Source organism: Podarcis liolepis (assembly GCF_965112155.1).
Source record: "Podarcis liolepis genome assembly, chromosome: 6".
NCBI classification, from domain to species: Eukaryota; Metazoa; Chordata; class Lepidosauria; order Squamata; family Lacertidae; genus Podarcis; species Podarcis liolepis.
This window is the reverse complement of record NC_139559.1, coordinates 50,241,473-50,257,594: the sequence shown is the minus strand read 5'-3', so window position 1 is coordinate 50,257,594 and position 16,122 is coordinate 50,241,473. Positions and strand designations below refer to the sequence as shown.

Genomic DNA, 16,122 nt, shown 5'->3' with positions numbered 1-16,122 from the left:
GTGACAGCTGTTCACTCTCCTCACCATTATCAATTCAACCAGTCTCCTCTATCATCTCTCTTGGGAGTGGTGGCGGCCGCAAGGAAGAGCAGCATCCACTGCCACCTACTTGCCCCTTGGCTCTTCTGGAGTAAGCAAGTGGCAGTAACTCCTCCTCTTCTCATTGTGAGGCTGTTACCACTCTGCTCACTCACCTGCAGAGAACAGCAAGCCAGTGGTGGGCAAAGCAAGCCATCTAGCAAGTAGCGACAGCAGCTGCTCTTGCTTGCTGCCATTACCTCTCTCACGTTCATTGAGCAGTGATGTCAGAATCCAGGAGCAGCAGCATGGCACCCCCCACTTGTTCACTTCTCCTTTGGGGAAGTATTGGGGATTGGGAATAGGTGCAGGTGGAGGTGAGAGCCTTGTCCAATTCCCCACCCCCAAAAAACCTCCAGTGTGAGCAGTATTCAGAGCAAAGAGGCAATGCTGTTTTGCTTTGTGCTGTTTCCACAGCAAGTCAATATTTTGACTCCATGGCTGCTGTTTTGCAAGAGGCTATTCCCAGGGTAGAGCAGGGCTTCCACAGTCTGTTTCACACTCTACATGCTTCACTGCTTCCCCACAGGAACTATTCCCCCCCCCCCCCAGCCTTTGCTGTACAAATGCACATCATTGGAGAATGTGGGCATTAGCAAAAATTGCAGCCTGTATCAAGGCTGTAAGAAAAAACTGGTGTGAAACCGACACAAGTGTGGGTGTTGGTGCTGGCAAGCAAAGACAATTGTGACAACCAGGGGACTTTACTTCCTTAAATTGCACCAGGCAATATGCCAGCTAAGCCTGACAGTGGCCCTCCCTCTCTCCTCCTCCATACTAGGGAGAAGTACAAGTGGAGCAAGGCAGGGGGCACTGGAGCTGTTGACATCTCAAGTATTTAAACTAGAAGCATTTCCAGCGAAGTTGTTCATAGTGACATCAATTACCACTAATGCCCAATCTGCATCTGATTTTGGATGCAGCTCCAGCCACTCTGCAAAGCAATGTTGCTGAGAACTTCATATCAATCTGCTTTTTTATATCCTTGCCAGAAGCTGCCGTTCTAGGAGGGAAATGTCGAGGACACTCACTCTGCAATGCAAATATATTTTAATCACTTCCTACCTGGTTTAGAAATTTACAAAAGAATCATTATCCCTAGAAAATCTCCCTTCAACCCAAGAATCAACTCTTCATAGTTGCTCACAGATCTGTGGGGGATGACAGGCAGGGGTGCAAGTTCCAGCTGAGCAGCCCCTTGATCACTCTGTGTGTTGACATGTGGAAAAATTGCAAATGCTCTTCTGCTCACCTTAAACTCCAGTTCCATTGCTGTGACACTCTCACCCGGAGGTACCTGACTCAGCTTCTGGATGTGAGCAAAGAGGTTGCGTGCGGGCACCTCAGTGTTTCCACAGGTGGCTGCTTCAAGCAAGGCCTCGTGGATGAAGATATACTGATCCTCAGTCTGCACCATATAGTTTCTTTGTGAGCGCATGCATGTCACATGCCCATAGATGTCCACTGTCTTCTCATGCTTCATCCTCTCAAGCATGGCATCGATTACAATGAAGCAGCCTGTCCTGCCCACACCGGCGCTGTAAAAGCATGGCACAAATCATGAAATAGTACTTCCTTCAGAATCAGTTCTAAGCCTTCACCAAGCCCTGCCCCAACCCACCGCATACTGCAGGGACTGATTCAAGTTCACACTTTCTCGGAAGAACCCTCAGAGAGGCAGGTTGACGCACCTGAATAGAGCAAATGGAATGAGGATTCTGCACTATGGTCTCTCTGCCCCTGCCCTGTGCACACTTTCTGAGTAATGTTCCTTCTTACAAAACCAGCAAACCCAAATCTTCCTTGGTGGAGGCTTTTTGAAGTGTATAACTTGGTCCTGCTCCCAGTGCACAAACCAGCACAACCAAAAACACGCCAACAAACAACAAATGTGATGTCTGACAGCTAAGAATTCTACAGCAGGACATCTCCTTGCCGCTGCTCATGTCAAATTCCTAACAGGGTTTTAATAGGGAGAGAGCGTGTGTTAATTATACACCACTCCCATCTGAACCAGAGCATGAAGGGAGAGCATTAAATACCGTTTCTAAGGAGTTCGTGAGAGCTGCAGTGATGAAGTGGTTTGTTCAGTAATAGTTCCCACTCAGCTACAAGAGATAAATCACTGGCCAGATAAGATGCTGATTCCTAGTGAACTAATGTTTGTGGCTGAAGCAGTCATTTCTTTCCATCCTGAAGTGCAGCAAGAGATTATATGAGTGCACATGCAGATGGTGTGTCATGCTCTGTAAATAGATGGCATGTGTATGTTTGTGCAGAATGGTGTCCCATATGTTTTTGTGTTGTGAATGCACATACTTGTTAGCAGAATATGAATGTTTGAGCTGTAAGTTTAGATTAGGCATAAAAGTTTCCTGAATTGTGTATGCATGGTGCTGGGATATTTCATCTTGCTGTGTGGTTCAGTTAGATATTCTACCTTGAAGGTTCATTTTAATATGTTGTAGCTAGCCTAAGCCTTCAGGTACAGGGGGGAAATAGAAGCAAGTCAATAACAGAGTAATAATTGCACATTTTATGGATGCTAAAGTATGCTTGCATTTTATGTGAGATGGATTTGTGGGTTTCTGTCATCAGTATTATTGCCATTGGTTGGTGTGAGGATAAAATGGAGAGAGGAAAAACCATGTACCCCACCTTGAGCTCCTTGGAGGAAAAGGTAGGATAGAAATGCAATAAAATAAATATATAATAAATATGCAGAATTCCCCTCTGAAATGTTTTAATTTTAAAAATATTGTTGTTGCTTCTCAGGTAAAAATAGTGAATTAAGTGTTGCGATGATGGGCACTGACTGCAAAGAGCTACTTATGCTAGCAGAGTAATGATGATTTCATTGCTCTTGCAGCAGCAGCAGCAGCAGCGGCGGCACCAGGCTGACTGTAAATCCCAACAGGTGCACCCCTGCCAAAATACAGAGACTGGCAGGCCCTTCCCATTCCTTTATACTACTAGTCCTTACCTGCAATGTACAACCACTGGCCCAGCATCAGGGGGGTTGCAGGCTTTCACTCTTCTCAGGAAGGCTAAGATCGGGGTAGGGTACTCTGGCACCCCATGGTCAGGCCAAGCCATAAACTGGAACTGCCGCAGCTCCCGCTTTTCACTGGACCCGTTCTATGGAAGAAGCCAAAATATGCCAGCTAGTGGTGGTGCAGTGGACAGTGGGCTTATTTCTCTGGTTTAAAAATTCCATGCCTTCAGACACTTCAGGGCACAGGATTACTGTACACCAGGGATGGGAAACCCTTTGTTTCAGCCCAAGGGCTGCACTGCCTCATAGCCACAGCCCTATGGTGGTTGGGCCAAAACGGAGGGATGGATGACAAAAGCTCTCTTCAATTGGTAAAATTTCAATGGGTCTTTTTGGGGTGGGGAAACAACAGGGATGAGTGTGCTACATCAGCCCCTTCATCATTTTGCCTTCCAACTTGTGGAAGAGGACTGTGTGAAGTAAGCAGCCTTTTGTGACTGTAGATGCTCCCTGCATGTTGTACAGCCACATCCTGAACATCTGGAGAGGACTATACTATCAAGTGTTCACACACACAGCAGATACATACTACCATCCTACATGGCACACACAGACGTTAATACTCGCCTCCCCCCACCCTACAAGTAATTAGGCTTGGGGGAAAAGCCTAATTCCCAGAGGGGAAAGAGGCAACATTTATGGTGATTGCAGATTGGGAGGGGACGGTTAATTCTTCCCTCCCCAGCCGCAATCTCAACAAAGATTGTTCTTGGAAACAGCCTCTCATTTGAGCCAATAGAAGGCTGCTTTCTGTGGGGAGGAGGCAACTTTGGGTGGTGGGGCCACAGTATATGGGAAAGGGAGGGTTAATTCTTTCCTCTCTAACTCTGCACACTCATGCCCCCTCCCTGCATTAAGGTTTCAAAACAGACTATTGTGTGCTCAGAGGAAAGGCTGTTGCAAGCCCTGTGTGTGTGTGTGTGTGTGTGTGTGACACACTGAAGAGGGGAGGCTGTGGGTTAGATTTGGAGGCTTTAGGGCTGCACATGGCACCTGGCTGGTGGTTCCTCATTCATTCCATACACTTCCTTTCATAATATGTTCACAATCTGTTCTGTTCTATTTTTGTTTCATGCTGAATTTTTGGCTGCCCACTGTGATTTGTTGTTTGCTGTATTTTATCAGCTGCTTTGAGAGCCATGGCTAATAGCTGTATAGATAGATGGAATTCCTCAGGCCATTTTAACCTTCAGGTTAGTTCACCAGCACAATGAGAACACATGGCTTGGCCTTCACTGCAAGGCCAAGATGCACAAAGAATAAGCTCCTTGGCAGAATAAGGCAAGACTGGGCTGGGAGTGAAATGTGTGTAGATGGCTCTTCCACTTCAGCCTGTATTTGATGTTGGGTTCTCTCACGTCAAGCATCTGTGAAAGAGTCAGTATAACTCCTTGCACTTTCATGTAACTCTCTGGGAAAGATACTTCCTGGGCGCTCTTGCAAGACCTTGGCTGCCCACACTTTCCTTCCTCCTTTACCTTGTAGAGGGCGAATGTCCGAACTGTGTATGTGGCAAGTTCAACTGTGTCCAGCAATGTCACCTGGATCAATCCATAGGTCTCTGTACCACGGCCTGGCCAGTACTGGTCACACTTCACCTGCATTGAGAAAAATGAAATAATGGGTCAATGTTTGGGGGTGAAGTTATCAATGGGCTCCACATATGCCCCTAAGATGCCTCAGAGCCTGGTTTTCTCGCCTTACTCAAATTGCCCCTGCTAGGAGCCAATGGCTGGTATAGACACACTCTGAGTAGTGTAGAAACGCAAAACACCTTTACTGCATTTGGCTGAGGCTTACAAAGCAAGTGGGTATTTTTGTTTGACCCTCTACTTTGTTCTGCAAAAGGCCAGTAATACTGGATGGTCTGGTAGGAAACAAGGAAAGACAAGATACTTGATGCTCAAAGGTAGGAATAAGGAGCAAGAATGTTAATGGGCAAGGGGAGTGCAACAGAGAGAAATGGTCTATTCAAAAGCAATTTCTTCCCCTGTAATTTTCTGTCCTTTCCCTGCTCTTTGAGAAGATTGGTGTCTGTAGACAAATGTACTGATCTTTCCTCCCCCTCAGTGGTGAATGTGGGAAGCCTGGCCACAGTCTATCATCCTCTGCTTGGGAATCTGCCAGGGTTCCTGCCATGACGGTCACTGGCAATGTCCTCTCCAGGAGACAGCAGGTGGGGATAAGATGCTCTAAGTGGGGACGGAGTAGTAGATTCTTGAAGGGCAACTGAGACAGCCAGTTTGAACCAAAAAAATGTCTAGCAAGAGAAAAGAGTCAAACGGAGCCACAGAATGGACATTTTGGGGGGTTTAGCTTGAGCTTCTCCAGGCCCTGAAGAAATGCCAGTGTATGCCTGCTAGAAGGAGCCCCTCTAAAGGATAGCTGAAAATGCTGCTCTCTGCTGAAGTAGGATTGGCCTGCTTTGCTGGGAAGGTGCCAAATATGTGAGAGATGCATCAAGCTATGAAGCATATTTTCATCTAGTTCTCTCTCTTTGTCAAAGCCCAAGACCTGGAAGTGTACTTCCTGTCTATAAATGCGCTGTGGGCAGTCCACACAGCAAGGACGAATTTTCCCACTCCCATTTGACTAAGATGCATTAGTGGGAAGCACCAACACATTTTCCTGGATGTAAATTGCTCTCTGTATAGCCTATTCCATGGTGGAGAGAGGTGGCAGGGAAGATGTCTTGTTCCTTTGCTCAAAACTTCCCTATTTTAAAAACTAAATTCCATGTGTGTCTGCTGCTATTCCTCTCCACCTCCTGCTTCACCTATCCACCCACCCGTCCCTTGTACTCTGCTTCCTATTCTGCCTCTCCCTATTTCTCCTTCCCAACTAAAGCCTGGCTACAACAGAACCTCTACAAGGGAGAATGAATGAGGATCATCTGGACCTGTCAAGTAATGGTAAGCTCAATTATTAGCTGTGTGTGTTTCTAGGGAATGGAGGACATGGAACAACACCCTAATTAGAAATCATTGGTGTTCCGCCTGTTAATTGAGGATATTTTAATGGGTGGGCTTAGTAAACATGCCTAGATAAGAGATTTAAGTGCACCCTAGAACTGCTGGGGTACAACTTCTTCACCTTCAGAATCACTGCTTAAGGTCAGAAGCAACTTCCTGGGCAGTTAGGGAAGTCTGTAGAGGAGCTACAGGTAGCTGGGATCCTGGTTCTCCTGAGGTCACAGAAGTATGTGCTCAAGAAGGAAGGTCTGTTGTCTGGCTTACTGGTAAGCTGCCCCACCCAAGTGACAGCTAATATAGCAAATGGCAGTGCAGGCCTGGCTGTGTCCAACTGCTTCTTCAGCAAATGTCACCCTTTTCCTGCCCAACTCTGGGGAGATTACAGTGTTTATGTTCAAACACAAAGCAAACTTTCAAGTACTCTATCCTAGGGTTTAATAGCAAAGCCCAAACTGGTAATTGAAAATTATTTATTCATGACCAGATAAGAGTCACTCACATTTTCTGCCAAATTTACCCATAATGTTTATGCCCCATTTTCAAGCTCTGTAAATTTTATGCTGAAGCTGATGCACGATGGCACTAAACCAGATAAGAGAGTCTTTCTTCTGGCATCACTCGCTTCTCATTAATGTCATGAACACGCTTACAACCTGGAAATTCATTTACTGCTGGCAGTGCCCAGTGGCTCCCTCAGTTGCTGGGAAAATAAGGAGACCCCCTTAATAAAAGTGCTACAAAGGAAGAACAGCTGGTTTAGAATATATCTTTACCAGGCAGGCCACATCCCAAGACCCACTGTCTGCAAAATGGGATGAGAGGTCTCTAATATACCTGGGCTTCAGGGCACTTTCTATTGAGCGGTGCAGAAACTGGGAGAGTGCAAGGGAAGTTTCCTATGGAAAAGGCAGTCTGGGCCAGTTCCCCAGAACACATAGGGCCCTGGAGACTCACATATTGCTGATTCTGCTGCCAATTGCAAAAGCTTTGGAGGCAGTGAATGAATATGCTTTTATGTAGTATGCAAACATGAAAGGTGAGGATGATATGTACCACGAAGCTGCCAGGCCCTGCAGGTCATAACAAGGCACCAAATAGGTACCCCCCCCCCATTGATTGCTCTCCAGAAGAAGTGGAAACCTTTTGAAGCATTGAGCTCCCCAAATCCACGAAGTCAAAGTCCAGAGCAACAATACCCACACACAGCATTGCTGCTGGGCCTGAGAAAGTGCTACTTGCTAGCATTCATCTGAAACCGTGCTCAAAGGTCCTAGGCTGGGAGACAGCTTGGAGATAAGAAAAGGGACAAGCTTGAGCAAGCACTGAAAAAGACAGATGTTAAAAGTGAACCCTTTCACCTGGAGAATCCCCAAGAGCTAGTCTAGAGTTTAGATCACACATAGGCAAACTTGGCCTTCCAGATGTTTTGGGACTACAACTCCCACCATCCCTGGCTAACAGGACCAGTGGTCAGGGATGATGGGAGTTGTAGTCCCAAAACATGTGGAGGGCCAAGTTTGCCTATGCCTGGCTTAGATCAATCTTTTACTCCCACCCATCAGGTACCTGTTTGTCTGATTCCACCCTGAAGCTACTATGACTACTTAATTGATGGTTCCCTTGAAGTGGGTGCATCATATCTGTGACTGGTAGTAAGGCAGGCTTCTAAAGAGTAGTGGTATGAACTCAGTTCAGTGCAGAGGAACAAGTGTGTCAGTGAATCTTCCCTACCCACCATATCTGGCTGGATGGTATGCTAACTCATGGAAGTATGTCACCTTGAGGGTACTACTGCATCCTCCATTTCATAGGAAGTAATTAGGAGGGGGAGGAGGGGAAGTGTGCTACTAGGAGATAATGTGCATCTCAACAAGCAGCGAGGCAGGAGAGAGACAAGTGCCCAAAGGGCCTTACCGAACATGTTATCTTGGAGAAACACACTCTGTGGAGCATCTTCTGATAACTGGACAGCCCCAAAATAAAGCAAAATGGACTTTGGATATTCATTTATTCTGACACACAAAAAAAGGGTCATTTCATGTTTACCTTAAATGCAAGCACCATTCTAAAACTGAAAAGCCTGTATTGGAGTTCCATGGCCCAGTTAATAACCACAGACAAATACTCTGTCTGCTGCTTAAATGCAAGCACATGGAGGCATGTCTACTTGGCAAACTGTTTGTGCAAACTAACTCCCAACCTATTCTCGCAATTTTAGCTCTCTCAAGACAAATGTGAAGGAGAAGAATTGCATTGGAGTGGTGGTGGGGAACTGCTTCATGCACAAAGTTGCTTGGCACACAAAGTTGCTGCCACTTTGGTATGTTTGCAACAGCCATTACCTGCCCCAGAAAACTAGGTTAGCTTTAAGTTCACAAACACTTTCAGAACCAACCTATTCCCTACCTCTGCTTTTTTTCTAGAATGAACACAGTGCAACAGCCCACTGTCCTCCTCTTCCCTATTGTATCCGTTTCATGTATATGGCAGTATTTGGGGTGACTGCATATCACTCTGGTTGCCCTCCCCACAAAAAAGGGACATTATAGGAAAGCAGCTGGTACAGAAAAGGACAAGAAAATACAACAGGTCAATAATCCTTGTGGAAAAAGGTTTTGAGGGTTATTTAGCTTTGGGGGGAAAACATTACTGAGGAGGGGCTGGATAGAGATCAAGAATGGTATAGGAAGAATGACAAGGGGAAATTGTCATAAACCTTGAGGCTACTCATTGAAATTAAAACAAATGGTTTTTTAGTTAAACAAACTTTGCTACAGAATGCATGATTAACTTCGCTGCAGAATGCTCTTATGCAGCTAGAACAAATTGTTTTCAAATCAGGCTAGATAAAATATGGGAAGGAAAGAAACATAAATGGCCACTATGTCAGATGGTGGGAGAATAGCAACAGAGAACAGATTCTCATTTTCATTCCTACTTTGTAAAAATGTCTATTATATCTGGGGGTGGGGGCAGTGTCAGGAAGTCAACTATATGGACCACTGGTCTGATCCAGCCTAGCATTTCTTATTAGGCACTGGCAAAGACTTAGCAACAGCTGTGCAAATCCACGATGAAGGAGGCTACTTTCACACTGCTGACTGAATGCTTAAGGGGGCAGGGGGAGATACACTTAACAGGTACCCCCCCACACACCATCCATCAATACCGACAAGCTTTTTCTACAATAATCTGGGGTTGATTCCTTTTTGCCTAGGATGGAGCATAGGCTGGTCCCTATTGCACTCTCTGTAACTCAGTTCTGTTGTCCTCTTATCACACAAAGCACTGGTGTTCTGCTTTCAGCAATAAAACTCAGCAAAGCAAGGAAGGATACATGCCTGCGTTTGTCTTTTCTCCCTCCACATACATCACCCCCCCTTCATTCAGCTACTTCCCTCTCTCTGCAAATTCCCCATTTCCAATCTCCTGACTCAAGTCTATTTGACTAAAGAGACAAGTAAACCACAGTCCAAGTGCACATCTCCCTGCCCTGTGGTTGGCATGGAAACATAAAATATTCTGTGAGCATAAATGTTCACTACAAAAGATGGTACTTTCTGGGGAACCCTCCGCCCAAGGTTCTCCACACTGAAATCCATGTCTCTGAGGATATCTTTAAACACATGCATCTTAAGCTCAGTGACACCCAGGCAACTGGGAAGGGCACAGCTATACAGGGGTGAAAGAACCCTCCATAAATCCCTGTGCACATTCAAAGAGTAAACATGGGGATAGGGATTGAAATCAGATCTCACTATTTGTTATGTCTGACCTCCCTGTGTTGGAGGACACATCTGCACAATAGCCTATGCATGAAGAGCCTCCCCCGCCCCCTTTGCCAGCACATATCATACTAAAAAGCAACTCTCCATTTATGTGGTAGCTACATTCTGGGCCCCTGCATGCATACGTAAAATTGTGTAAAACAGGGAGCAACTTGGAGAATCCTAGTGGCTTGCATGGAGACTCACCCCAGACCCACCAAAGAGGGTTTCCTTGTGAGCTGGAGGGGCAGAGGGGCTTTACTGAGTTGCTCAACCTCCCCGCCAAACAGCTGACATGTGGGGCGTAACAGCCACTGTTGCTGCTTCCCCGTGCATCAGCTGAGCAAGCCCTGGTGCCCCTCCAGCTCACATTGAAGTCCTCTTTGGGCTCTGGGGAAGGTCTCCTCGTGAGCCAGGAGGACTCTCCAGGGAGCTCCATATTTCCAGGTTCATCTTCCAGGTTCCTAGCACTGCTTGTACGTGTTGGTCGTGTGCAAATACATCACACATAAATGAGTTGTTGTTGCCTGTATAGAAACTTGTCCTCTAATGGAGGTTGGGTCCAGCAAGGTGATGGGGACTTGCCACAATGGTTCCGATTCCTTCCTCCCACTTTGAATGCCTTTGAACATCTGCATTATGCCTTTGAGCATAAGGCTGGAGAGGAGCTCTACAGCCCTGCCTCCCAAGCCACTATTTCACACAGGAAGCCACGCTGAGTTTTTATTCTTTGTATGTAGCTCTATGGGATAAGATTCCCACCATGATTCATTGATGAAGCAAAAACTCCATCAGACTGTGAAACAGCCATAGAAATTACCATTCCCCCATGTCATATCACTCATTTAGGCTGTTGGAATCTGATATTAAAAGTATTCAGTTATGGATTTCTAGAACTGGTCAGGGTGGAGAGGCTATGCTTGATGATCAGGCTGGCATTAAAATCCTAGTACCATCTTTGTCTATAATGTTATATTCTATTTTCCTCAGAGGCCTGCATTAGGACCCCTTGCCCCATGTCACAGTACCATATGAGGCTGCTACTAATCTCAGCTGCACTGCACACACAGAATCAACATGCACCACATTTCTCTGACTTATCTCTGCCCAGAAGAGAGGATTGCACTTGTCCATACCCGAGACTTCTCCTCCAACCGGGTCATCATGACGATAGTTGCTGTGCGCTGTTCCCATACCATCCTCCAGAAGTCACTGAGTGTCTCTGGCAAAGGCCCTTGTGTAGCAATGTAGGCATTCTGCTTCCGGTAGCCATCAATGTAATTAGCATTGATGTAGTCACTTCCAGGAACACCTGCATGACAAAGGAAGAGGATGCACCTTCAGGGGGTTGAGAAGACAAGGGGGTCGCCAGAATCCTGGACCATGCTGGTAGTGGAAACAGACTGTACTACAGGGAGTAGTTGTTAAGAGATGTGAAAGTGGTTGGGGAGAGGCTTCCTATGATGTACTCTGGGGGTGGGGGACCTCTGGACTGGGGGCCAAACACAGCCCTCCAAACCTCTCCATCTGCTCCTTGCCATACACCCTCCCCAGGCATGCCCCTCACTGACCCTGCGTCACACTCTCTTTGAGTGTTTTTGCCTGGCTGGAATGTGTCATTGAACTCTGATAACGCCTTACACATGCCTGGGTGGAGGATACAAAGGAGTGTATGTAACTAGTCAGCTGTACAAAGGTAAAAGATTAACATTAACATCAGGTCTGATGCACTGAGAATTTTGTTAGCACGAGGTGCTGCTAACAACACTTACCATCAATGGAGGTCAGAATGACACGTGAATGGTCATAGGCAATCACGTTTGCATAGCGGTTCTTTGGTTTGTTCACTTCCAGGTTGGAGTTCTCCCAGGTGAACTGCTGCCCGGGATCAATCGACTGCAACAAAGAAAAGGAGAAAAGGAGGGCTAAAACACAAGTTCTTTCTGTCTCTCTCAATTCATGGCACGATTACAAGCTTTCACACTTCTATGTGTGCATGTATGCCTTTCAACTCTGAAATAAACACCAGCCACCCTAGAATGTGAAACAGTATGGAAAGAAAGTTCTGTATGCGAGATCTTGTGAATCAGCTTTCAGATTGATTTGCCATCGGCACATTCAGTCTGGGCAGACCCCCCCCAAAGGGGGGGGGGAGCCTTGCCTATCTTGAAAGTCAACCCCAAAAATTGAATTGGCCCTTTACAATCAATGCAGCAATTAAATACTTTTTGCACTGTGTGAATTCTCTAAAAGTCAAAAACAGTGATTCATCTTGAGTTGGTGAAAGTTGTCTCAAGAGCAAATCCTCTGATGTGCAGCATCTCTGCAAATCTGTGCCCAGTGAAAAAATAAACTCCCAACTGTCTTAGAGGCATTATTGGGCAAAATACTGAAACATCTTTAAAAATAAGCTTGAGGACAGAAGCCAACATGTATAGTAGATATATTCTCTCTTAGGCATGAACAGTATTGTTTGCATCTAGGATGAGTCTGTGCATCTAGGATGAGTCTGTGTTGCTCCAGATGGCAGGATTGGAACCATTGTATGAAAATTGCAAGGGAGCATTTTTTGACCAAATATTAGGAGAAACTTGCTAATGGTAAGAACTGTTTTGACAGTGAACAGAGAGCCTTGGAAGGTGATGGGCTCTCCTTTGCTGGAGGTATTTCAGTAGGTCTGTCAGAAGTTCTGTAATTTAATCATGCATTATAAATTGTGCATTCAGCAGGCTAGATGAGATGATCTCAAAGATCTCTTCCAACTCTATGATTCTAATGCAAGTCTCTCTTTCTCCTCTGCACACCAGTGAGGCATGATATGTAGAGAGGAAATGGTGTGTATATAATCAACCTTTTCCTTGTAACCTCTCCAGCTGCTTTCCCACCACTTGATGTGGCAAATAATCATCTGGGAATAAAGCATCTTGGAACGTGCTCTGTGGGTGGATTAAGAGTTAATAATTTATTCCAATTGTTGTTTCAATCCTGCAAATTCCTTCCAACAGTACTCTGCAGCAAAGATACAACCACCTGGTACCTAGACCCTTTTGCAGATCACCATATAAATTTGGCCTTTAAACCAGACCCAAATCCCTGAACGCTTAAGTCCTCTCTCCCCTTCTGCCACAGTGATATCTACTGTGTCAGGCTAACCAGAGCTACTAGTAAAAAGGGAGGTTTTTTTTTTTACAGTAAGTCAAAGGTGCAACTGCCAGAAAACTAAAGAGCAATGAAAGGAAGGAAAAACACCATTCAACCCTACATCGTCCTACAGAAGTACAGGACTGCAGAGTAAATGTTCCTTTCCTGCCTTCTACGGGAAACAGGTTGTGGAGAAGCACTCAGGTGGAATTTAAATAGGAACTTTAGCAGTTGGTTCCTCTTATGTGGGCTCAGCCAGAGAAATCTCTCTCAGCTGGATCATACTCTATAATTCTATGTACAAGTTCCTTCATTTTTGAGTGGCTGAGAACTCACACCTGCATCTTCAACATGGGTTCATGGAGCAAATGCTGGAGAATCTGTGCCCATCCAAGCATATGTATCCAATGCACTGGTCTGCTTTGATCAATGTTTTTGCCACAATTCTCAGTGTAGTTGGCAGGACTAGGTCAGCAACTACTGCCTGCTCTCCTGCAAAACTTAAAACACCCGATTGTGATATCCAGTTAACACTTGGCATGCGATCTGTTTCATGCCTGACATGGCAATTTAGGTAACAGTCCTACATGATGCAGACTGCAATGGACAGAGAGCTGCTTTTTCAGTTTCCCACAGGCACAGCATGGCAGACAAAACTGTCTGAGCAAAACCAGAGCAAGCACTTTATAGAATAGTAGAAGGCACATGAGCAACAAAGTCAAAGCAGCTCAGTATAGGTAGTGTTGGCACTTCCCCCAGTCTGACTCCTCCCAACCACTGCTGGGAAGTTTCCTTGTTTAAGGGCTTTTCTCCCACTGCATTTACAGGAGCAACAGGCTGAGGCAGTCATAAACAAAAACGCACACGGGCTGGTTCACTTGGAGGAATGACAGGTTATAAGTCCAAGAAACTGCACAGGCCTTTCAGGAAAACAGCATCCCATGTTAGGTTCAGTGGCAATGGGTATTCCTTTCAAAGAAGAGCAATGCAGCACACAAAAGAGATTTCCACTGTCTCAGCAGGGAGGATATGACATCACAGCACTGCTAATAGGTGGTTTGGGAAATGCAGGATGTAAATAGACGTTTCCAACAGGAACCCTATAATCTTCTATTATCAGAGTAATAAGCAGGCAGTGCAGTGCAAAGTGGCAGGAGTAGACACAGCCCAGCTCTCTGCAGCTCAAGGCTAGGGCTCAAGTCACACTAAGCACATGTCACACATAACAGAAACAAGCCAGGTTTCTGGTCCATAGCTACCTGGACCTGTCCATTTGGCACCCAGATGTCTTTTGTTTTCCCCTAGCAGAGAGGAATTCCATTTGTGTTTTTTGTAAACTATCCTCTCTGCAATAAATCAATGGTAGGGAAGCATTTTGCGTCTTGGCAGGATTTTTTTACAGCTCACGACAAGCATAGCAAATATAGCCCATCCCAAGCCTAATATTATATTTCAGGCTACATTTCAATAAATATGGTAATATCCTCAGCAAACAAGTAGGAAGATGTCTACTTACTCTCTCTCTCTCTCTCTCTCTCTCTCTCTCTCTCACACACACACACACACACACACACACACACACCATTGCACTGGTAAGATCCAAAGTGATGAATGGGCAGCAGTGCACTTTCACAGGTGGATTTGGTGAGGACACAAGAGAGGGCCTTCTCGGTGGTTGTTCCAAGATTGTGGAAATCTCTTCCACAGTAGGTTAGGCTGCCCCCCACCCAGCTTTCCTTTAGCTGGTAGGGAAATACTTTTTTGTCTAGACAGGCCTTTGGTCATTTACTGGCTGCTGTGGCAGTATATTCTGAAGGTGGGGGTTCTACACATTTTTCTTTTTGTGTGTGCTTTTAAATTGTTTTGAGTGGTTTTTGGTGCTCTTTTTAATAGAGTTACTTATTTATATTGCTTGTGTGTCATATGTGGTCCTATACTGGGATATATGTGCTCATATGTGGTCCTATACTGGGATATAAAGTGGGCCACATCACTTTAGACTGTGTAGAACCTCTGTGCAGAAAAGCCTCCTTCAGAACCCTCCTGGAGGCCTTGCCCTAAGGGTAGAGTCTGAAGCACAAAACACACCTCTGCTCAGTCAGAGTCACACTGAGACGGCTGCAATGACATGGAAGATAAAGGCGAGGATGGCATAGCTTCACCCGATCCCCCAGAGTGTAGCATCAGCAGTACCACTACAGCAATTGTCTTGCTCTGCAATGCGGAGGTGAAAAATCTCCCATGTTCTATCACCAACGACCCCATAAGAGGGCAAACAGGTGAGAAAAGCAGCATCCACCTGGCAGTGAAGAAGTGCTAATTAAATACGCCTGCAAATGAGTGACTTGTTTAGAAGTGAAATGATTTAATTTAAACTCTGCTGATGAATTAATGTGCACCTGTTTCCCCCTTAATGGCGGGCAAATGAGTAAATAAGGCAGGGAAAGAGAGGTGCCCCAAATGCAGCTGAAACCCATCAAGCAGTTTTTTTTCAGATGGGCCACACCAAGTAAAAGGCTCATCCCACTGTTAGCTAACTCCTCTCCTCTGTCCACGAGCAAAACAGCTTTGCTGTACTGGGATGTGCACATTCACTCTTGCAATTTGGGCCCCACAAGAACCTCACATTACCCAACCTAAGACAGCAACAGCAGCGTGTATGTATGGGGTGGGATTTTTCAGGAAGGGAGGGACAGACACCAATTTGAATAAAGAGTTGTCAACTTTTTCCCTGGAAGATTTCCTGTATGGCCAGCAGAAATTCAGCAGGTGAAGCTTTTCTTGGCAGGTCCAATGACTGAAAGGATAATATTCCTTTTGTTAAAGGTGCAGGAGCACAACTAGAGAAGAAGTTGGCAATGTCTCTACTTTTTTAGCAGGCTGGGATGATGCAAACCTTGCTAGCTACATGGTTTGGTTCCAGCATGTTTGCTGTGCCCATCAAGAGGTTATGATTCCTAAACCCTGAACTCCAGGCAGTGCACTAGAAATAACCATAGCAAGCTAGTGCATTAATGTACTACCAGTGTATTAATGATGGCAGCACCCATGTTAACACAGCCATTGACCAATACAAAGTCAAAAAAACTTCTTAAATGGGAAAAGAATG

At 45.5% G+C, this 16,122-nt stretch overlaps 1 protein-coding gene across 25 annotated transcripts in view; it reads right to left on the bottom strand.

Moving 5' to 3' along the window:
* The window catches only part of PTPRF (protein tyrosine phosphatase receptor type F), a 474,052-nt gene that overhangs the window by 8,940 nt on the left and 448,990 nt on the right, over positions 1–16,122 (bottom strand). For all 25 annotated transcript variants that reach the window (XM_083510759.1, XM_083510768.1, XM_083510752.1 and 22 more), the window contains 5 exons: positions 11,645–11,768; positions 11,009–11,184; positions 4,612–4,731; positions 3,062–3,216; positions 1,331–1,616 (listed from right to left, as the gene is read on the bottom strand). In XM_083510759.1, coding sequence (XP_083366885.1) covers positions 1,331–1,616; positions 3,062–3,216; positions 4,612–4,731; positions 11,009–11,184; positions 11,645–11,768 — 861 coding nt within the window. The remainder of the gene's footprint in view (positions 1–1,330; positions 1,617–3,061; positions 3,217–4,611; positions 4,732–11,008; positions 11,185–11,644; positions 11,769–16,122) is intronic.